The sequence below is a fragment of the Jaculus jaculus genome, chromosome 3 (assembly GCF_020740685.1).
Source record: "Jaculus jaculus isolate mJacJac1 chromosome 3, mJacJac1.mat.Y.cur, whole genome shotgun sequence".
NCBI lineage: Eukaryota > Metazoa > Chordata > Mammalia > Rodentia > Dipodidae > Jaculus > Jaculus jaculus.
The window spans coordinates 81,001,050-81,024,437 of record NC_059104.1 but is presented as its reverse complement, the minus strand read 5'-3'; the positions used below and the strand labels follow the sequence as shown (position 1 = coordinate 81,024,437).

The following is a 23,388-nucleotide window of genomic DNA, read 5'->3' as shown; positions in this document are numbered from 1 at the left end:
GCAGCCTGCTGGTGGGATGTCACTGGAGGGGAGGATCTTTTAGCCTAGACCTAAAGTGTGTGAGAAGAGCAGTTTGAGTTATGGCTGCTTATGTTTGCTGGCTATTTGGTGGTGTGTTTGTGCTATGAATCTGTGGAAGGGAGCCAGCTTCTTCCACCATTGATGATTTTTTTCTGGATTCTGTAAGCTTAAAATAAACCCTTTTCTCCATAAGCTGAATGTTTGTCCCAATGATGAAAGGTTACTGTTGTAACACTGCTTTAATAGTGATTTTTTAAAAAAATTCAAGCTGATGAACTCTTAGTTATACTTTTAAGTTTTTATTTTTATTTATTTATTAGAGAGAGAGAGAGAGAATATGAATGAATATGGGCACACCAGAGTCTCTAGCCACTGTAAGCAAACACCAGATACATGTGCAACCTTGTGCATCTGGCTTACATGGGACCTGGAAAATTGAACCTGGGTCAGTAGGCTTCAAAGGCAAGCGTCTTAATGGCTAAACCATCTCTCCAGCCCTACTAATGATTATTTACGGCAGGTGGGTGGCACACACCTTTAAACCCAGCACTTGGGAGACAGAAGTAGGAGGGTTGCTGCAAGTTTAAGACCAGCCTGGGACTACATAGTGTGTTTTTATTTATTTGAGAGTGACAGACACAGAGAGAAAGACAGATAGAGGGGGAGAGAGAGAATGGGCACGCCAGGGCTTCCAGCCACTGTAAACGAACTCCAGACGCGTGTGCCCCCTTGTGCATCTGGCTAACTGGGACCTGGGGAACCGAGCCTTGAACCAGGGTCCTTAGGCTTCACAGGCAAGCGCTTAACTGCTAAGCCATCTCTCCAGCCCTACATAGTGTGTTTTTAAAGTGCTTGCTATGTTGCTCATGCTGTCCCCCAGACTCCTAGGCTCATGTGACCTTCCAGCCACAGCCTCCTGTATTAGTAGGGGCTATTGGCAGGTGACTGACCACATTTAATATTGCAAACTGTGTGTAATCTTTGTGTTACTATAACGAAATGCCTGGGACAATCCACTTCAAAAGAAGAAAGGATTATTTCACCTCATAGGTGTTTTGACCCTTCCTTAGAACTGGGAACACTGCTACACATTTTTCTGTAAATTTTGACTTGGCACTAGGCCAGGAGCCCTCAGAGTGGGTTGTCATGACTTCTTGCTTACTGTTATGTCCTAAGCATTTAGCTTTTGTTTTACAAAAAGTTGATTGGTATGGATTTTGCATTGTATGAGTGAATTAAGTAAAATTGAAACCTTTCTGCTTTCGTGGTTTCACTTGTGAAGGAATGATTAGATTTGCTTGTATCAGAATAGACTCCAGGTTTGGGTCATCCCAGGTGAGAAGTGAAGGTTAGATTTGCCATTAGCCTTTCATCTTGTCCTGTATGTCCAAAGATCATTTTAAAAATTTCTGACGCACTTCTTGGGACACATTTTGTTTTGAAGATGAGGTGTGGCACAGTCCTATAATCCCAGCTACTTGGCAGGCCACGACCGTAGGAATTTAAGGCTGGCCTGAGTAATTTATCTGTCTCAACATAAAAAATTATGGACTGGAGAGATGGCTCGGTGGATAAAGTGCTCTCCACACAAACATGCTTACCTGTGAGCTTGGGTCCCCAAACCCCACATAAAGCTTAAAGCTGTGGCACGTTCTGTAATCCCAGTATACCTTTGGTAAAATGGGAAATGAGAATATCCTAGAAACCCATGGTCCAAGTAGCTTGGCAAATAGAACAGACAAGAGACTCTGCCTCGAAAGAGGTGGAAGGTGAGGTCCAGCACCCAAAAGTTGTCTGACTTCCACCTGCGTGCCAACAGGCATCCTTCCCCACACACATAAAAGAGCCTTGGATATCGCTCTGTGGTAGAGTACATGCCTAGCATGTGTGAGGCCCAGGTTCAATCCCCAGTACAGTACCACCCAAAAAAAGATGCCTAAGATTTTCAAAGTCCATTCATTACTTAAAAAAAAAAAGATTGCCAAGAAAAAGGTTACGTTGGACCACACCTTTTCCCATGTTGTGCGGCCTGAGACGGACCAACAAGGCATGCTAGATACTGTGCTGTCTCCCTAGTGTTGAGCCCTTGGCTATCTGTAGCTTGTCGCAGATCTGTCCATAAAACCGTTTGCATTTAGGAATTAATTACTGCAAATACAAAGTTGGGTTTCCTTTTATTTATCCTGAAGTGCTTACTTTCAAACTTACAGGAGTTTCAGTTATTCTGTTCTGTCACAGTTACCTTCTCATTGCAGGGACAAAACTCCCACCCAAGGGCAGTGATGGGAGGAAAGTTCCGCTTACAGTTTGAAGGGGAACTTTGTGTCGGTCTTTTTTTATTTTATTTTATTTATTTATTTAAGAGAGAGTAAAAGAGGCAGATAGAGAAAGAGAATGGGCACACCAAGGCCTGTAGCCACTCACTGCAAACGAACTCCAGACACATTCCTCACCCTGTGCATCTTGCTTACGTGGGTACTGGGGAGTTGAACCTGGGTCCTTTGGCTTCTCAGGTAAGCCACTTAACTGCTAAGCCCTCTCTACAGCCCTGTTTTGTTTTTTGTTTTTGAGGTAGGGTTTCATTCTAGCCCAGACTAACCTGGAATGCACTATGTAGTCCCAAACTGTCCTTGAACTCACAGTAATCCTCCTACCTCTGCTTCCAGAGTGCTGGGATTAAAGGCGTGTGCCACCACCTCTAGCTGATCACAACAAATTTAAGGCTAGTTTGGTCTTCAGAGTTTTAAGCCATCACAAGACCCTGTCTCAGAAAAACAACAGAAAAGGTATATCAGGCTGAGAGTATGATGTAAAGCTGAGATGGAGTGATTTCCTAGCATGGGACAGGTCCCAGCTTCAGTCTCCAGGGATTACAAAAACAAAAAAAAATAGAGAAGATTTTGAGCTGAAGATTTGGCTCGGTGGCTAGAGGTGCTTGCTTGTAAACCTGTCAGCCTGGGTTCAATTCCCCAGTACCCAAGTAAAGCCAGATGCATGAGCCACCTTGGGTATCTGGCTTATGTGGATCCTGGGGAATCAAACCTGGGTTGAAGGGGAGTTTTCAGTGTGGAAAGTTTGAGTGGTTTGAGCAGGAAGCCTGTCAAATCTCTGTGCCAGCAGGAAGGGGAGTAGTCTGAATGAGTAGGATTGGAGTAATAAACTTTAAGGCCTGCCCTCAGTAACATATTCTATCTCCCAAAGACTGTTCTAGCCAAGGATTGAATCTGGGGCTTAATCACAAATACTTGAGGCTGTGGTGGACATTTTACATTCACTGCATCTCACATGTAGGGTTTTTGTTTTGTTTTGTTTTTTTGAAGTAGGGTTTCACTCAAGCCCAGGCTGACCTAGAATTTGCTATGTAGCCTCAGGGTAGCCTTGATCTCACTGGGATTAAAGGCATGTGCCACCACGCCCAGCTTGTACTTTTTGATAATCCTCTTAATCTTTTTAGACCAGAGTCAAAATACTTGAACAGCATTCATATTATAGCACCTTCAACACACCCTCTGGTCATGTGAGGTATCCTTTCTCGGCGACCCCCCCCCCCCAACTTTCATATCTTTCTTGATACATAGTAAGCACAACTGTACTGGGTATTCCAGCCATCGTCAGATGATCACCTCTGTATAAACCCTTGAGTGGTTAGTGCCTGTGTGCCAACTTTTTTGGGGTAAACCTGACATTCTTATTCTTTCTCTTGGTAGGCTCTTGCAGCCAATGCTGGGACAGGATTTGCTGTTGCTGAGCCTCAGATTGCAATGTTTTGTGGGAAGTTGAACATGCATGTGAACATTCAGACTGGGAAATGGGAACCTGACCCAACAGGTACCAAGAGCTGCTTTGGAACAAAAGAAGAAGTTCTACAGTACTGTCAGGAGGTAAGGTTTCCACCAGAAAGTTAAAACTGGGCCAGTGTATAATTTGTTTACCTTTTTTGTTGTTGTTGGACCCAATACAGACAACTGGAGCCCCAGGCCCTTTGTTCTTAAATGTCTAAGAAGTTTTGACTATTTGTATTACAAGCTTTCACAAAGATCTTTGTGAAAGGACTATTCCAAAAGTGTGGCAAATGCCTAGTTCTCTCGCTTCCTGTTGACCTTATGAAGGTGGAAAGTGTAAAGTTTATCATGTGTTTTCTAGTTGTTCATACAAAACTGCCAGTGTTTTAAAGGGTCATTTCAGCTCTGACTGAACTTGCCTTTCAGTTTGATAACAAAAGGGTATGAGATATTTGAATTTGCTAAGACCAACTTGCAGAGCCAGAACTTCCATGAACTTGCTTCCTTAATGTTGAAGGTTCAGTTCATGAACTCAGGAATTTACATATGCACTGTAAGCAAATGTGATACCTAATCAGGTTTGTTTTGTGTTGAGAATCTGCAGCACTTGTCTTCAAATACAAATTCTGTTTTTTTTATTTTTCATTAAAAAAACTTATTTATTTCGGAGAGAGAGAGAGAGAGAGAGAGAGAGAGAGAAAGAGAGAGGGGCAGATAGAGAGAAAGAGAATGGGCATGCCAGGGCCTCTTGCCGCTGCAAACTCCAGATGCCTGCGCCACCATGTGCATCTGGCTTTACGTGGGTCCAGGGATTCGAACTTAGGTCCTTTGGCTTTCCAGGAAAGCACTTAGCCGCTAAGCATTTTCTCCAGCCCACAAATTCCTTTTTTAAGTTGAACCATGGGAGCAGTCAGAAATATGATCTGTCAAACAAAACAAAACAACAACAACAAAACAGTAGTTCAATGTCTTTTTGCTTCGTGATCGCAGTTGGAACAAAGGCTAGTGGAGTGGAACTAGTGAACGTAGATGAGTAGCCTTACCTGAAAGTCCATATCCACTTGCATGTTGATTTATTGTGTGGGCTTTTTTGGTTTTTACACAGATGTATCCAGAGCTGCAGATCACAAATGTGATGGAAGCAAACCAGCCAGTCAGTATTGACAGTTGGTGCCGGAGAGACAAAAAGCAATGCAAGAGTCACATTGTCATACCTTTCAAATGTCTTGGTAAGTGTTTTGTTTTGTTTTGTTTTAGTTTTTCGAGATAGGGTCTCACTCTAGCTCAGGCTAACCATGGAATTCACTCTGTACTCTCAGGGTGGCCTTGAACTCATGGCAATCCTCCTACCTCTGCCACCCGAGTGCTGGGATTAAAGGCGTGTGCCACCACGCCCGGCTGTTTTGTTTTTTAAATTGCTGTTTGGATAGTGTCCCTCCCTCTTACAAACTTTAGTCCGAGCTCATAGTGAAGTATGTACGTTTGTTAGGATGAAATTATTGGGGAAATTCTCCTATGGATGTATAGTGCTTTTTTGTGTCATTGGTAGACTTATTTGGTGGGTATTATCCCTTTGAGAACAGCTCTCTTTTTGGACGATAAGCCTTTTTCCAGGGTACTGACAGGAACGTTACCTGCAGAGCAATTCAACTTCACCCTCATTATTTGAAATCTGTGTTATCAAAACTAGTAGGAAGACAGTGCTAACGGATGCAGCCCAGGGAAGAGTCTTCTGTTCGTTCTGCATGTAATTGCACTACTAGTCAGACCAGACTGCTTGGGCTGTTTGTGGAAAAGAGAAAGCTACCTGTTGCATGTGGACAGGTGTTAGAGCCAGATGCTGTGAGGCCTGCCACTCTAAACGACCTGGGGTTGACCCAAGCATTGTCATTTCACTGGTGGTGATAACATTTAGTGCCAACTTGAATAAAACTGTGACATTGTGCTCCTCAGAAGCAGGGTTGCTGTTTAGTGAATGTGGTTGTCTTAACCCTTCCTTGCCAACTGTATCCATGTTATACTTACGTATCTGGGGTCTGTCTGGGTGATTCAAGAACAGATTTGGGGGGGGAAGAACAGATTTGGTCACATAGATGCTTGAAAGGGGAAACTAGTTTATTTTAGATGATCCTTGACAAAATTAACATGGCAGCTGGGCGCAGTGGTTCACACCTTTAATCCCAGCACTTGGGAGGCAGAGGTAGGTGGATAGCCATGAGTTCGAGGCCGCCCTGAGACTACAAAGTGAGTTCCAGGTCAGCCTGGACTAAAGTGAGACCCTACTTTGAAAAACCAAAAAATAAAAGTAAATTAACATGGGTATGTCGAGAGGTTCTATAGATGTTACTTAAACTTCCTTTTGTTCATGTAAACCATTCCTTCAACTGCAGACAGCAACAGAATGGAGGGTGTTGCTTTTCTTAGTTTCACAAAGAAAGAAAGCCAAGTAACAGGAAGAGCATAATGAACAGCGTTGAAGTTTTGTAGCAGTTTACTTGGCTGTAGCAGCATTCACCAGGGGGAAGAGGGACACTGTATGCTTAACACGTTTACTTTAGAACTGAGCATCCAGCAGTAGTGTGAACTGTGATATCTGTGTGATGTGGTGTGGGGATGCTCTTCCCTGTCATCTGAAAAATCTGTGCCTGTAAGTTTCATCTGCTCTCTGTAAAATTCTCAAACAAAACGGGAATGAGAGCAGCTCTCATTTTCAGTGTTCTGTGTCTTTCATTGGTCTTTCTCTCTCTTTCATTTTTTTTTTTAAATGAAGCTGTGTTTTCATTGGTTCCTTTAATAAAAGGTATCATGAAAATCCCTGGAAAAGAAGAAATAGAGGAGAGGGCATTCAGCCTGATTGCACTGTGAAGGTTGTTCTCCAGTGCCAACTTGCACTGAGGTGATAGAGCACGGTATTATGTTGCTGTTGAACTTGATTAGCTTTTATCTTATGGTTATATTAGAATTTTGACCTAGAGAAGCTGTGAAAAAATTGAGGGTGATATGGAGTCAAAAATTTAAGGGGCTGGAGAGATGGCTTAGCCATTAAGGCACTTTCCCTGCAAAGCCAAAGGACTTTAGTCCGATTCCCCAGGACCCATGTAAGCCAGGTGCACAAGGTGGTACGTTCAGCTGGAGGCCCTGGCTCACTTGTGTTCTCTCTTTCTTTTTGTCTCCTTCCCCCTCTTTCATGTTCTCAAATAAATAAATTTTAAAAAGTAAAAATACTTTTAAAAAAATATATGAATTTCTGGCTTACATCTACCACTAGATTCTTAACTGCTCTAATTCAGCTTTTTGTTACTTCCTTTCTGGACTGTGGCAGCAGCTTCTAGACATGCTTCTTGGTTGTGTTTCCAATCTGTTGTCCTTAGTAATCTAAAGTGAAAATCTATATTATATCCCCCCATGCATAAAATTCTTTGTTGTGTGTGTTTGTGCACGCACACATGTGGAGGCCAGAGAGATGAGTAAGGATCCTTATGTAGGGTTCCTGCTCATACTTAAGGGGCCAAGGAGATGGTTTGGCAAGTAAGCGCGCTTACTGTGTAAGCATGCTGAGCTGAGTTTGATCTTCAGCACCCAGCCAGGTGGTGCTGCAAATGCCTGTAACCCCAGTGCTGAGGTGGCTGGTGACAAGAGGATTCTTGGATTTTGCTTGTTACTCAATCTAACTGCAAAATGGGGAGCTATGGGTCCAGTGAGAGATCCCGTCAAGAAAACAAGACAGAATAGTGGTAAAAGAGGACACCCAACATTCTCCTCTGACCTCCACAGGGTGTGTGAGTCTGTATACACACATGCGTACACCACTTACAGGCAAACATACTACGTACACCCCCAAAATCATTCAGAGGGCTGAGCATGGTTGCACATGCCTTTAATTCCAGCTCTGAGGGGAGGATGGGGGTGGCAAGGTAGGAGGATGGATGTGAGTTTGAGGCCGCCCTGGGACTACATAGTGAATTCCAGGTCTGCCTGAGCTACAGCAAGACCCTACCTTGAAAAACCAACCAAAACAAAACATTCAGAAGCCTGGACAGTTTAGAGCTCTGTCAAACATGCCTGTTTACCAAGGAGGCCTGCAGGCCTCATCATACTGTCTCTGCCTTATGCAAGAGCCCACAGAGCATGGAGGGCTCTTTGCTGCTAGTAGTAGCTCTGTTTTTGGTTATTTACACATGTGGGTCTTGGTATGGGGGACTTCCCCAAGTGGATAAATGGCCTTTATTATTTGTAAAGGAATTTCAACTACTTGGAAAAGGCTGTAAAAAACCTGGAAAGCTGCCATCAACTTGCCTTGCTGGAATGAGATGTATAAAAGAAAACTGAGTCTCAGGAAATTTAGAATTTGGAGAATAAACATCCACTTACCTGAAATCAGGGTAGGTTTTGTGAGTGGCCTTGCTGTTGGGCAGTAAAAGTCATGCCTTCTGTGCAGTGATTTAGGAGACCATCCATGATACAGTCCTGCAAGCACTCAAACTTTGGACTGTTACAAACTTGCATATAAAAAGAGACCAAGCCATTTTAAGTGTTTTTTAAAACTTGACAAGTACTGATCTGCCTCGGAACGTTTTCTCCTTAGAGGCGCTTATGACATATGGTTGTAACAAAGGCAAAATATTGAATTACAATGGTAGAGCTCATGCTAAAGTTCAAATTTACTTCCTTTTTAGGTTTCCCCTTCTGGAAAAGTGTTTATTGAGAAGAGCTTACAATAGAGGCAGGGAGTGGAAGCAGTCTTTTCAAGTTTCTGCATTTAGTTAACCATGATGAAAATTTGTTGTCTTATCTGAGAATATTTTCTTTCAGATAATATGAAAATATACATACTTTTCCCCCCTCTAAATGAGATCAGACTATGGTTTCTCTTTTCAAGTTGGCATTATTCAGGCAACTATTATGTGCTACTTCAAAGGTGATACACCTGCTGTTTTTTTTTTTTTTTCCCTCCACACCTCTTAAAATAATTAAGAGAGGGACTTATCCTTAAGAAATCGACTAGCCTGGCATCCTCCTTCTCGCTTAAAGATAGGAATATGTTTATTGCTTTATTTTGTTGGTTTGTTTTTCAAGGTAGGGTCTAGCCCAGGCTGACCTGGAATTAGTCTCATGCTGGCCTCAAATTCACAGTGATCCTACCTCAGCCTCCCAAGTGCTAGGTTTAAAGGCTTGTGCCATTATACCCAGCTATTGCTTTCATGAATTTTTGACCATTCTCAAACCATGATGCTAAGTGCAGCTGTACTCCTTATGACCCTTGATGTTCTGTCATGTTCAGGTACCATCATTTAATTCCCTCTCGGTGGGTTTTTAGGGTGGTTCTAATGTATATATATATATTTTTTTCACCTTTTTTTGCCTGTATGCACATGCTATGTGTACGTGGCATGCACATGTGTTATGCCATGTGACGACCATGTGCTTACCTGCAGTGACAGGGTGCGCTCACCTCCTGAGGCTGAAGCAGAATGTGAATCAGGTGTCCTGCTCCATTGCCCTTCTGCCGGGTTTTACTTGAGCCTGGAGTCTCTCACTGATCCTGGAGCTTGCCATTCTTTTTCCTTTTGGTGAGCTCTTTTGGTGATTCTTGGGTCTCTGGGTCCCTGTGGGGCTGGGATTACAGGCACAAGTGGCCATACCCAGCTGTTGATGTGGTTCTAGGGATCAAATTTAGTGGTCTCTCAGACTTCCTCATGCTGATACAGGAGTTGCTCTTAACTGCAGAGCCATCTCTGTGGCCCTGTTTACATGCCTTTTTACTTCTTTAGGGTATACTTTTAAAAAATCAGAATTATTAGCCGGTCATGATGGTGCATGCTTTTAATCCTAGAACTCAGGAGGCAGAGGTAGGATCACCATGAGTTCGAGACCCCCCTGAGACTACAGAGTGAATTCTAGGTCGGCCTGAGCTAGACTGAGACCCTACCTTGAAAAACAAAACAAAACAAAAAATCAGAATGATTGAATGAGTACCCTTGTACTTTCTTTTTTTAAATTTTATTTATCTGTTTGGGGCCAGATAGAAAGAATGGACATGCTAGGGCATTCAGCCATGCAAATAAAGTCCAGACACTTGTGGCCCCCTTATGCATCTGGTTTATGTGGGTCCTGGAGAATCAAACCTAGGTCCTTCAGCTTTACAGGCAAACTCCTTAACTGCTAAGCCATCCCTCTAGCCCCTTTGTACTTACAGTTTTTTAATTTAATAGTATTCTGTGCTTTTGAGGTCAGTAAGATTGATTTGGTCGTGGGATAGCTGTAGATTGATGGCATTTATTTACAGATCATATGGACTTTATTAAAGTTTGATACTTACAAAAATCTATTTAAAATTTTAATTCTGAAGTATTTTAAGCATCCTGAAAAATTAAAACATAATATGGCACACTAAGTGTTTTAGCCAGGTGTGGTGACACATGCCTTTAATCCCAGCACTCGGGAGGCAGAGATAGGATTGCTATGAGTTCGAAGCCTGAGACTACACAGTGAATTCCAGGTCAGCCTGAGCTAGAGAGAGACCCTAACTCAAAAAATAAAAATAAATAAATAAATAAATAAAATTTTAAGTGTTTTGGCATGTTTGCTTCATCTTCCTTTCCTTTGATCCTTCCTTGGTGTTCCAGTCTTTACCTCTTCCCTCTGAAGGTAACCACCATCCCATTGCTACTGTGTATCATGCTTATGCTTGGAGTGTTTTAATATACTCTTTCTGTTATTTATTTACTTATTTAATTATTTGTTGGTCTTTTCGGAGTAGGGTCTCACTTCAGCCTAAGCTGACCTAAAACTCACTCTGTAGCCCAGGCTGGCCTTGAACTCATGGCAATCCTCCCATCTCTGTCTCCAAAGTGTTGGGGTTAAAGGCGTGTTACACCACACTCTGTTTTATTTTGATTTTAATTTTTTTTTTAATTTTAGAGAAAGAATAGGCACACCAGGGCCTCCAGCCACTGCAAACAAACTCCAGATGCATGCCCCATCTTTGTGTATCTGGCTTATGTCGGTACTGGGGATCGAACTTCAGTCCTTAGACTTCGCAGGCAAATGCCTTAACCGCTAAGCCATCTATCTTTCCAGCCCCTATTTTGTTTTTTGAAATACTTAATTTACTTATGTGAGAAAGAGGCAATATCTGCATGTCAGGGCCTCCTGCCAGTACAAATGATCTCCAGGCGCATGTGGCACTTTGTGTATCTGGGTGCTGGGGAATCAAGCTCAGGCCTTGTGTGTGGCCTTGCAAGCAGGTGTCCTTACTCACTGAGCCTTCTCTACTGCCATGCCTTCCCCACCAGGATAGAACATACCTCCTTGAAACTGTAAGCCAGAAGAAAACCCTTTCTTTTCTTTATCTGCTCTGATCAGGTATATGGTCACCGCAAGTACAGTAACTAAGTACATCTCTCAGGCAAGAGATCCTTATTTGATCCCAAGTACCCATGTAGAATGTTGGGCATGGTGGCACACAGCTGTAACCCTAGTACTTTGGAGGTAGAGACAGGAGGATCTTTGGAATTTGCTAGCTAGCCAGTCTAGTCATTGTTTAATTCCAGCCCTATGAGAGACCCTGTCTCAAAAAGAGGTGTAATTGTTCCTGAGGATAGCAGCCAATGTTTCCTCTTGCCTCCATACACATGCATATGCGTGCGGGCACACACACAGTTCCATTTTATATAAAATATATGTGCTTGTTTAATGTTTGTATAGAATTTATATATCTAGTAGTGAAATTTTTGCAATGTTGCAATAGTACCTAAAAAGGTGAGGGATTATAAAACAAAGTGTTGCTTGATAATGTATTTATAGTTGTTTAGCTTGTTTTGTGTAATACTGGTCATGCAAGACTTTATACACTGGCCCCAGAAGTCAGAGGTAACAATTACATAGTGCCTACCATACTAGTTTCTGTTCTTAACTTTTCATGTGAAAATGCTGTTGTAGGACGATGTATGTGTCAGCTTGATTCTTCCTTGGAGATACTATCTTGGTCACTTGGTTAAGGCTGATTTGCTAGAGTCTCCCATTGTAAAGGTACCTTGATCCTTAATAATTAATTACCCATCCATGGATAATGTTACCTGAATCAATTGTTGATACAGTGTTGTGTAAAGATTCAGCACAGGGATCTTAGAGATTGTCTGTGTGCATCTTAGTCAGGCATGGATGGAGGGGGGATCCTGTTCCCCCAGTCATGTATTGATGTAGCTCCTGCAAGTGCTTATAGTCAAAATATTAGGGAAGGCCGAGAGTGTGGTGGCACACAACTTTAATCCCAGCACTCGGAAGGCAGAGGTAGGAGGATCACCTTGAGTTTGAGGCCACCCTGAGACTACATAGTGAATTCCAGGTCAGCCTAGGCTAGAGTGAGACCCTATCTTGAAAAAAAGGGGGGGGGGGGTCCTGGCATCCTGTCTCTAATGGAATGGTGCATTTTGGGGGTGCTCAACATCTATGTATGTACATTGAAGATCGGTTTTTTTTTTCCCTCCAGATTTTCTTTATGTAATTGGGTGGATATAAATTAATTAATGAACAGAAATTAAGCAAGGTATACACATGAAACAGTTTACTAGAACCTGATAGTCTAATTTGTTTCACTTCTTAAATCCATCTTCAAGTCTCCATCGTGGGGCTCATCAGGAAACTAAGCAGCACGGGAAGTGTCGTGTCAGTTATTCCGCTCAGTATAGAATACAACCCACTTCTATGGAAGATCGTATTTTTAAAAGATACAGTTTTGAACATTTTATTTATTTTCTTTATTTATTTGAGACAGAGAGAAGGAAAGAGTGTTTATGGGCATGCCAGGGCCTCCAGCCACTGCAAACAAACCCCAGACACATATGCCACCTCATACATCAAGCTTACATGGGACCTGGAGAATTATACCTGGGTCCTTAGGCTTCACAGGCATACGTCTTAACCACTAAGCCATCGTGCCAGCCCAATTAAAGATCTTTTTGTACACCTGGCTGTATACTGTCTGTGTACACTTGGCCATGGAAATGTCAAGATAGTCTGCACTGAAGGTTGTTCTCACCCTGACTCATAATCTTGATGGTTTGCTTCTGACAAAGGCTCTCTTTTCCAGTGGGTGAATTTGTAAGTGATGTTCTGCTAGTTCCGGAAAAGTGCCAGTTTTTCCACAAAGAGCGGATGGAGGTGTGTGAGAACCACCAGCACTGGCACACTGTAGTCAAAGAGGTAAGAGAAGGGGCAGAGGGAAGGGACATGTGACTCTGAAAAGTAGCACAGTATTTAGGCCTTATCACACTTCATTTACTTTCTTTAATTCTTTTGTGGGCTTACTTTATTTCATTTGCCTGTGCTGTGTATGTGAGCAGATGTGTGGGGAGGGCAGGGGTGAGCATTGGCTGTTTTCTCAGTTGTGTTACGCCTTGCCTCAGTGTGTGTGTGAGTGTGTATGCTGTAGATTCATGTTTGTATGTGTATGAACTGAGGCAGGGTCTCTCATTGAACCTAGAACTTACCAATTCAGCTAGACTACCTAGCCAGTAAGCTCTGTGGATCCCTCTGTATATTCCTCCCCAGCCCTGGGATTGTAGACACGCACTGCCACACATGACATTTTATAAGGGTGCTGTTGCAGCAAGTAACTTCTTGGGCCCTTCCACCATATTTTTAAAATATTCTTTCATTTTTTGTTTACTTTGTTGGGGGGCAGATAAAGTGAGAGATTGATTGCACCAGGGCCTTCAGCCACTGCAGACACACACACCACCTTGTTCATCTGGCTTAAGTGGGTCCTGGAGGAATAGAACCTAGTTCCTTTTCTTTCAGGCAAGCGCCTTAACTGCTAAGCTATCTCTTTAGCCCCCACCATGTTTTTAAAAAAATTTTTTTTTGTTCATTTTTTATTTATTTATTTGAGAGCGACAGACACAGAGAGAAAGACAGATAGAGGGAGAGAGAGAATGGGCACGCCAGGGCTTCCAGCCACTGCAAACGAACTCCAGACGCGTGCGCCCCCTTGTGCATCTGGCTAACGTGGGACCTGGGGAACCGAGCCTCGAACCGGGGTCCTTAGGCTTCACAGGCAAGCACTTAACTGCTAAGCCATCTCTAGGGCTACTCAGTAAGCCCTAGGAATCCTTCTGCCTGCCTCCCCGGCACTGGAATTATATGCACACACCATTGCTTAGTCATAAAGTAGTGTCTAGTATATGTAAGCCCTGGGTTTGAGTCCAAGAATCACAGAAAAAGAGAAGGAAAAAAAAAGTAGGTTGGTAATAAGAGGTATCTGAGCAAAGCATTGTAAGTTGTCAGTAGCACTTCCAAGAAGGCCTCTTAGGCCCTAAGGCAGAGTTTGCCTACTCTAAAAACCCTGTGTCTGGATAATGTGCAGCAGGGCAGGCTTAGCCATTTCATGCTTCTCACGGAGAGGGACCCCTTTTCTTACTTTGGTCCTCTAGACAGTAGTAAGTTTGGCTTTCTAATTGTTTTAGGCTCAGATGAGTTTGTAAGTTAAGTAAAATTTTCAAATCATCTTAAAATGATGTGCCATGGAGCTGGAGAGATGACTTAATGGATAAACTATTGGCTGCTCAAATTGGGAGAGGAGAATCTGGAGGTAGAAACCCTGCCTCAAATGAGGTGAAAAAACAAGGACCGAGGACTGCCCAAGAATTGTTCTTGCACCTCCACAGATGCACTGTACACTCGTGAACACACAATAATTACTTTCTAATTTTATTTACATATTTATTTATATTTATGAGAAAGAGAGAATTGGGACACCAGGGCTATAGCCAGTACAGACAAACTCCAGATGTGTGTGCCACCTTGTGTGCATGGGCCACTGGTGCATCTGGCTTATTTAGGTTCTGGGGAGTTGAACCTGAGTGTTTAGGCTTCACAGGCTAGCACTGTAACCACTAAAGAATCTCTCCAGAATGGAATTTCAAATGGGAAAGTGTGGGGGTGGGGAGGGAGGGAATTACCACGGGATATATTTTATAATCATGGAAAATGTTAATAAAAATTAAAAAAATAAATAAATAAAATTTAAAAAAGAAAAATACAAAAGAAATGTGGCATAAAAAAAAAAGAATCTCTCCAGCCACACAGTAATTTTTTAAAAAGTCAATAGTAGTGTCATAACTTGACATAACAAAAAGTGTCCATAAGAGAATGTATTACCTACTGATTAGATAACGGTTTATTTCAGATGAAGCTGGGGATCCAAGAGGCTTTGTGAAACGTGTTCTAATGTGGTCTGTGGGTTTCTTTCAGGCCTGTCTGACTCAGGGAATGACTTTGTATAGCTATGGCATGCTGCTGCCCTGTGGGGTAGACCAGTTCCATGGCACTGAGTATGTGTGCTGCCCTCAGACAAAGATTATTGATTTTATTAACTCTGCTGTGTCAAAAGAGGAGGAGGAGGAGGAGGAGGAAGATGAGGATGATGAAGAGGAAGATGATCTTTATAAAAGGTAAACTCTTGTCCAAAATCATTTTGTCTGTACAGTGGCCATGGGCCTCACTGCTGGATAAGGTGGGCATTCCTGATTATGCTGGAGTTTCATTCTAGTTAACCTGATCATATGAAAATTTATGACTTTTGCCTTCCATTGTTCTGGGTCACATTATTGTATGCAGGTTAATGAATTCATTCACCAACTTCCCCTTTGCTGGTAGAGCTAGGCTGAAGGCTCTGGGAGCGCAGTTACTTGAGTTAGGCTTGCTTCCTGCCTCTGTTGTTGAATTTCTGAATAGAGAAGTGAATCATTATGCATAGGCATTAGTACTAAACTTCCTTGCTTTTTTTGTGATCTTCAGTGAATTCCCTACTGAAGCAGATTTGGAAGACTTCACAGAAGCAGCTGTGGAGGATGAGGAAGAGGAAGGAGAGGAAGTTGTGGAAGACCGTGATTACTATTACGACAACTTTAAAGGAGATGACTACAATGAAGAGAATCCGACTGAACCCAGCAGTGATGGAACTATTTCAGACAAGGAAATTGCTCATGATGTTAAAGGTAACCCCATGTAAAAGCTCTGAAATCGACAGCATTATTATTTATTTGGATTTTTATTATATTTGTCACTCATCACAGGTAAGTCTCAGAAAGACAGGCAGCATCTGCGCTGATGAGAAGACAGCTCTCCAGTGCAGTGGGGCAGGTGCTCATGTCCAGGATTGATGCAGAGTGGAACCAGAGAAATGGACTTTGCATTATCAGGATTTAATTAGAGTAACAGATAAAGTGTAATCTGCCCTCCAGTAAGGTTCTTCTACAGACAGCCTAAAATGATCTCTCCTCTCAAGGGGAGATTCCCACTTCAGTATTGCTCAAGTGCCAACTTTTGAGAACAAAATGACTTCCTTGGGTGTGTGGAACACACACACACACACACACACACACACACACTCTTGATGCTGCAGATGAATGCCTGTGTAGCTTTCAGTGGATGGCTGGGGAATTGAATCTGGGCCAGCAGGCTTTGTAAGCAAGTTCATTTAACCACTGAGTCATCTCCCTACCCCTTTCTTGTTTTTTTCTGTGTTGGTAGGTTACAATCTGTAGGCTTTCCTTCCTTCTCAGGCATTTGTAGCTGGTAGTATGTAATTGAATCTTGCCAATTAAAAAAAAAGAAGAAAGAAAGAAAAGAAAAAGGCCAGGGCTGGGCGTGGTGGCACACGCCTTTAATCTCAGCACTTGGGAGGCAGAAGTAGGAGGATTGCTGTGAGTTCGAGGCCACCCTGAGACTCCATAGTGAATTCCAGGTCAGCCTGAGCTAGAGTGAGACCCTACCTTGAAAAACAAAAACAAAAGCCTGTAATATCCAGAACTGTTTTCATATAGTCTGCTGATTGTGTATTTGAAACCAAGACCTAAAGAATCTTAGGAGAAGTTGTTACTTCACCTGTCTAGAAGCAGGTGATTCACCTTGGAGACCATGGCAGTGGAAACACTCAACCTGTCCAGATGCTTTAGGCCTTTATATGGCTGTCACCACTTTAAATGGCCTTTCCACTCACATTGACTTTGGCCTTGGATGGAAGCCAACAAAGTAGATAGAACAGGCTGTGTAACCATTGGACAGATAGAAGAGTAAGGCTAACAGAATGAGACAAGGAATTCCTCTGTGTCATTCAGACTCAGTGGAAAATATAAGTTAAATTACCTTTGTTCAAAGTGTCTTCATCACTGGTCAGTGACTGTGTCTACCTGTGCTGGTGAGTGAGGTTAGCCAGCAACTTAGGGCCAGTTGTATTCCCTGCCTGCCCTGGCTGGCCTGTAGCACTGTGACTTGAAGCCCTGCCTCTGCCCTGCTGATACTCTGACCATTTCCACACAGCTGTCTGCTCCCAGGAGGCGATGACGGGGCCCTGCCGGGCTGTGATGCCTCGTTGGTACTTCGACCTCTCCAAGGGAAAGTGCGTGCGCTTTATATATGGCGGCTGCGGCGGCAACAGGAACAATTTTGAGTCTGAGGATTATTGTATGGCTGTGTGTAAAGCGATGAGTAAGTCCTGCCTCGCGCTGGCCCTGCGTAGCAGTGCCGTCCTGTCCAGCCTCCTGTCTCTCCTGGCTGTCCTCGTGACTGCATCTGTCATGTTTCTGCTGACGCAGGTGCTCTCTGTCAGTCGTTTCCCCTCATCTTTGTGCTTTCTCGATCAAGGCTTTGCTTTCCTGTTGGCAGTTGTGAGCTCGGTTGTTGGTGTCCCGTGGTCCCCATGTGTCTGCTGAAGGCTTGGTGGTGGTATGTCCTCTCTATGGTGTAGTGGGTGGTGTGCCGGGGTCTTGTTACTTTTCATGGTCCTTGGAGTCCACAGTCTGTGGGGGAGGAGTACCTTAGTGCCCATTGGGAATCTAGCCATGCCCTTAGGCAGTCTCTGGTTGAAAGGGAGGATCTGATAGCTGTAAGTTCTATTCATGCACAGGTCCTGGACCTTACCTCTCTCACTTCCACTTAACTTTGTTGCTCACCCTGCAGTGCATGTAGCTTATCAGGACACCCACTATTGACAAGAATGCTTGTGCAGTTCCAGAGCATTGAAATACCCTTTTTCCCACTGTGGTAGAAGAGTTCTGCAGCCAGGAGAGCTTATTCTCCAGGAGTTATGCCCAATGAGTCATGCAGGGCTTTAGTAAGGGGCTAATTTCGGTTGGGGTGCTTTGGTCTCAGAGAAACAGTGCTTCAGTGGAGTTGGTTTTGTATTAAACATAGGAGTTTGCTTGCTGCTTTGTTTAGACCCCTCTAGCAGTGCTAACCTGTGTGTTAGGAAAATTCTTAGGCCAGGCAGTTTTCCTTGGCTTCTGCTCAGCAATTAATCAGAACAGTGAGTTGCTGCCTATTCCTGGTTTTGCTGTTTGGATTTGGCTATGGCTTCTGATTTTTCATCAAATGCTTCACGTACCCTCTTTCTTCTGCAAAGAGGTTTAAAATTGTAATATGGTGAGTTATCATTGTTCCACTCCCAGCTGCTATACTAGGGAAAGGCTACTTTTGTTTGCTAAAGTTGAAAAGGTAAGAGAATGAGCCACATGGAACTTTGTGTACATAAGCTTTATTTAGGAAAGATGTGAGATAGGAATATTATGATATTTAATGCTTTGTAAAAATGACTCAAACTAAGGATTAGCAAGCAAAATGGGGTTTGGGATTGGTGTTAGAGGAACTGGGGCCTTTTAACAACCTAGTGAATATGAAGTGGTGTCTCTACCCAAAGCTCAGAGAGCTCATGCTCTGTGGCAGAATGAATGCAGGGCTTGCAAAATTGTTTTCTGTGGCAAGAAGAAACGGTGTGTATATGTGCTCTCAGGACCCTTGGCTGGAGGGTTTAGAAGGTCTAGAAGCATCAGATTTCCATTGGCTGAGTTTTTGTCTCTCTTACCAGTGGGTGCCGACTTTCTGGGCCTTGATTCTGATCTGAAGTAAGCCTGTTGGTGTGCCGGGCTTTTCTTCTGCTGCTCCTGAGGGTTGTGTAGGCACTCTATTTTTGTGTGTGTGTGTCTATCCAGCCCAGAGATTGGAGCCATCCACAGCACGAAGTCTCTGTCCTGTGTGTCTGTGCTGCTGATGACTGTGCAGACTGGCATGCGTGGTTTGAAATTCTCCGCTGAGCCTAGTCTCCTGGGAAATGTGATTTGCTAAGCAATATGCTCTGATTTTGTTCATCTGAATGTCAAATGTTGAGATCCTTTTTAAACTTAGGTAGGAATCAAATATTCACAAAATTTTAGATGTAGCTTTTAGGTTTTCAAAAGGGAGCAAGCTGTTTCTGATAGAAAAACTTTGTGGAACAGCTGGCTAATTTCTAGCTATATTAATCAGTTAAAAAGTTTTAATGGATTAAAATTATGCATCATGATGGTGAAATTGCCCTCCCCGTCCTTTCCCTAGGACAGAGTTCATACATTCACTTCCTCTGGCCTGTACGAGCTAATACCTGATCAGTGGTGATTGAGGGGCATCTGTTTAGTGGGCTTTTTGCTCCAAGGGGACACCTAGAAGACCCCTCAAGTTAGTGTCATGAATCAAGTAAAAGCATAGTATTTTCTCTTCAGTGGAAAGTATAACAGTAACTTAGTTTTTTATCCCCATTAGCTTTGTTACTGGATGGTGGGTGTAAGTCTGTTATTGATGAAAATTCACTATTAGAGCTAGAATGATTTGGACTTTCTCAAATCTTCTGATCCGGGCATATGTGTTATCCATTGTGCCACTGAACCCTTGGTTTGGACTTCTACTACACAGCATATATGCAAAGAATATGAAGTTGAGCCAGTTTCCCCAAGTAAGATAGGACCTTAAGATTATCCTGAAGACAGGAAGGGCCCTGCTCCTTAAAAGTGGAGATGTAGTGGAATTGCCACTATAGCGTGAGTTTCAGCCCACTTCTTGTTTGGTGCCCTTAGTAACATGCAGCAGGATGGCTACTTACTGCGTTTTTAGTTTCAAACACTTAAGAAGGAGAATAGAAGCAATTGTCTTTCTTTCTGCTATGCAGATCAAAGTAGCTGCCTCATGGGTGCTGAAGATACCAGGGGATTGCACTGGCAATAAATATTTCTGTATTAGCATAAGCTGTCATGGTCTGAATATTATGCAAAGAAGAGTGCCCACTGTAATCTAACAAAGTGAAGTCTTGGCAGACAGCAGTACCCTGCGCTTCTAAGTCCATTCTACAGGTCCTGAGCTTGGTTTTCTTCCTAGAGCACTGTGCAGTTTTAGCAGTATACCTGATCCCCAAAGAGAACTCCTCCTGTAATTTGTTCCAGTTCCTCCAACTCCTCTGCCAACCAATGATGTTGATGTGTATTTTGAGACCTCAGCGGATGATAACGAGCATGCTCGCTTCCAGAAGGCTAAGGAGCAGCTGGAAATTCGTCACCGTAACCGAATGGACAGGGTAAGCCTTGTCTCTTCAATTTTATTATTATTATTTATTTTTATTTGTTTGAGAGGGAGGGAAGGGAGAAAGAAAGAAAGGCAGAAAGGATGGTTGTGCCAGGGCCTCTAGCCACTGCAAACTCCCAACACAAGTGCCACCTTGTGCATATGGCTTTACATAGGTACTGGGGAATCAAACCTGGGTCTTTAGGCTTTCCAGCCAAGTGCCTTAACTGCTAAACCATCTCCCCAGCCCTTATTATTTTAAAAATTATTTATTTATTAATTTGCAGGGAGAGAGGCAGGGAGGGAATGAATGTGGGTGTGCCAGGGCCTTTTGCCCCTGCAAACGAACTTCAGGTACGTGCACCTGACTTTATGTGGGTACTGGAGAATTGAACCTCAGCAGTCAGGCTTCCAAGCAAACACATTTAACAGCTGAGCCATCTCTCCAGCCCTCTTCCCTTATCTTTATTGTGATTGGCATAAGATAGCCTGATTTTTTTTGTTTTTGTTGTTGTTCTGTGATACTAGGAGTTGAACCCGGGGCCTGGCTTATATTAGGCAAGTACCTGCAGTGTAGTTATAATTGAAAAAAGTGACACGTCGTTCCTAAACTGTCAGGCGAAGTATCTCTTCTCCACCAATTATCTCCATGGTGGTGTAATTACTCAGATATGTTGTAGACATGGTTTTACATATCTTATCAATGATAATCCTCTTTCTATTAGCTTTTTTGTTTTGTTTTTTTTGTCTCTTGAGGTAGGGTCTCACTCTATCTAGCCTAGGCTGACCTAGAATTCACTATGGAGTCTCAGGTCAGCCTCAAACTCACAGAGATCCTCCTACCTCTGCTTCTCGAGTGCTGGGATTAAAGACCTGTGCCACCACGCTTGGCTCCACTTCCCCCCCCCCCCATTTTAAAATTGGAAGACTCATATCATTTGCCATCAAACTATAAAAATAATTATATGAAGGTGAACATGTACTAATACATTTGATCTGTATATCACTGCAGGCAAAAGATTCTAAGTTTCAGAGGTGTTTCTTTACTGAGAAAGGTTCTAAGTGTTAGAGCAGGGGAATTCCATAGTATAGGTTCCTCCTTGAACTCAGGATTGAAAGAAACTGTACCTAAGAATGCTTGCTGAGCCTGATCTCCACCCAACCCCCTGCACATTACCTGCATTGGGATTATCCTTGGGAAAATACTCACTGTCTTGTATTACCCACAATAGTCCTGAGAAATAGGTTTTTTTTCCTGCTTTATTTTATTTATTTATTTGAATGAGAGCAAGGGAGAAAAAGGCAGATAGAATGGGCACACCAGGCTTTCTAGCCATTGCAGTGAACAAACTCCAGGTGCATGCACCACCTTGCCCCTCTGGCTTTATGTGGGTGCTGGTGAATCAAACCTGGGTCGTTAGGCTTTGCAGGCAAGTACCTTAGCTATTGAGCCATCTCTCCAGCCCGGTTTTGTGACTTTTATTCTAGGTAAAGAAGGAATGGGAAGAGGCAGAGCTTCAAGCCAAGAACCTCCCCAAAGCAGAGAGGCAGACCCTCATTCAGGTAAGATGCCCTCTCTAAGGACAGTGTATCCAACCTTGTTGGTTGAAAATAACACTCAGAGCCAAACTCCTAGGCAATTTGAATTTGACACCACCTTTCAGATCGGACTTAAGTTACAAGGAAGTTCTATCTGACCTCTTTCCTTTCTTTGTCACTGTTAGTATTGCTTACCTATGGTAGAAGGAAACCAGACTCTGTCCCAGAGCAATCTAATTCATGCAGGAAGTAGCCTTAGCTCTACTGCTATTGGTTAATGCTGCTTTCTTGGCAAAAGTCCTCTGTCAGTTTTGTTCATGAGCTGTAACTTGTTTTGCAACAGTGTTGGACTTAAAATAAGTCAAAAGGTAGAAAACAAAGTTCATCTCTAACTTTGTAAAAACATAACCCAGAAATCATAGCAACAAACGATTATCTCCTTTTAGTAGAAGTGATTTGCTTGGGACAGAGTAGCAATTTATTTATAACAGTGATTTGGGAGCAGTGCTTGGTGGTACATGTCTTTAATCCCAGCAATAGAGAGGCTAAGTATGGCCAGTTCGAGATAAGCCAGCAGCTACAGAGTAAGTTCCAGGTCAGCCAGTGCTACAGTGAGATCCTGCCTCAAGAAAAAAAAAGAGGGGGGTCCCCCTGGAGAGATGGCTTAGTAGTTAAGGCATTAAAGATTCTGGTTCGACTCTCCAGGACCCAAGTAAGCCAGATGCACAAGAGGGTACATGCATCCGGAATTCGTTTGCAGTGTCTGGAGGCCCTGCCATGCCTATTCTCTCTGCCTCTTCCTCTCTCTCTCTCAAATAAATAAATAAATTATATATATATATGAAAAGGAAAGAGAGGAGGGGGAAAAAGAAAAAAATGATTTGGTCTTGAAAAACTGATTAAATTTAATTTAACATTAATTTTGGGGAGGATACTGAGACTTGAAGCCAAGGTATCACACAGATCCTGATTACATTTTAAATCAGTTTTTAACTGAAAACTAGAAACCATTGTCTTCTTGTGTTCTTTTCTGGAAAACCCTTGCTGTTTTGTTTTTGTCTTGTTTTGTTTGTAGGCATGGTCTCACCCTAGCACAGGCTATCCTCAAATTCACTGCAGTCCTCCTACCTCTGATTCCTGAGTGCTAGGATTAGAGACCACCATGCCCAGCTGTCTTTTTTTTTTTTTTCTTCTTTTGGTCACACAACCAGAAAATCTTAGTTCTTGTCCAGGGAAATTTAGCTAATGAGTCTTCACTGTACCTGTAAGCATGGCCAGGTAGCTCATGGATAACCTGCCCTTCACAACTTTAGCAGACATGACTCAGTATAACCTACTATATTAATGGGTGTTTCAAAATACATCTCCTGTTGGTTACTGGTTTCAGGATTTTCAAAAGGCAGACCTGATTATACAACATGGAAGGCTATAGTACACATTGAGAAAATAAGACATTGAATTTGTAGCCCTAGTAATTTCAGTAACAGAAATAGAAATGGTCACATCCCTCTAATATTGAAATTTAACTTGTCCGTTTTAAAATTTTTATTTATTTGTTTGAAAGTGACAGAGAAAGGGGCAGATAGAGAGAGAATGGGCACACGAGGGCCTCCAGCCACTGCAAACAAACTCCAGACGTGTGTTCCCCCTTGTGCATCTGGCTGACGTGGTTCCTGGG

At 42.9% G+C, this 23,388-nt stretch overlaps 1 protein-coding gene across 4 annotated transcripts in view; it reads left to right on the top strand.

The window, feature by feature from the left end:
• Nucleotides 1-23,388, top strand: part of Aplp2 (amyloid beta precursor like protein 2) — an 87,408-nt gene that overhangs the window by 46,403 nt on the left and 17,617 nt on the right. For 2 of the 4 annotated variants that reach the window (XM_004665489.2, XM_045145129.1), the window contains exons 2-9: nt 3,729-3,902; nt 4,909-5,032; nt 12,895-13,007; nt 15,057-15,256; nt 15,603-15,802; nt 17,127-17,294; nt 20,054-20,184; nt 21,660-21,734. In XM_004665489.2, the coding sequence (XP_004665546.2) occupies nt 3,729-3,902; nt 4,909-5,032; nt 12,895-13,007; nt 15,057-15,256; nt 15,603-15,802; nt 17,127-17,294; nt 20,054-20,184; nt 21,660-21,734 (1,185 nt within the window). The remainder of the gene's footprint in view (nt 1-3,728; nt 3,903-4,908; nt 5,033-12,894; nt 13,008-15,056; nt 15,257-15,602; nt 15,803-17,126; nt 17,295-20,053; nt 20,185-21,659; nt 21,735-23,388) is intronic. The other 2 variants (XM_045145130.1, XM_004665490.2) reach the window with 1 other exon arrangement.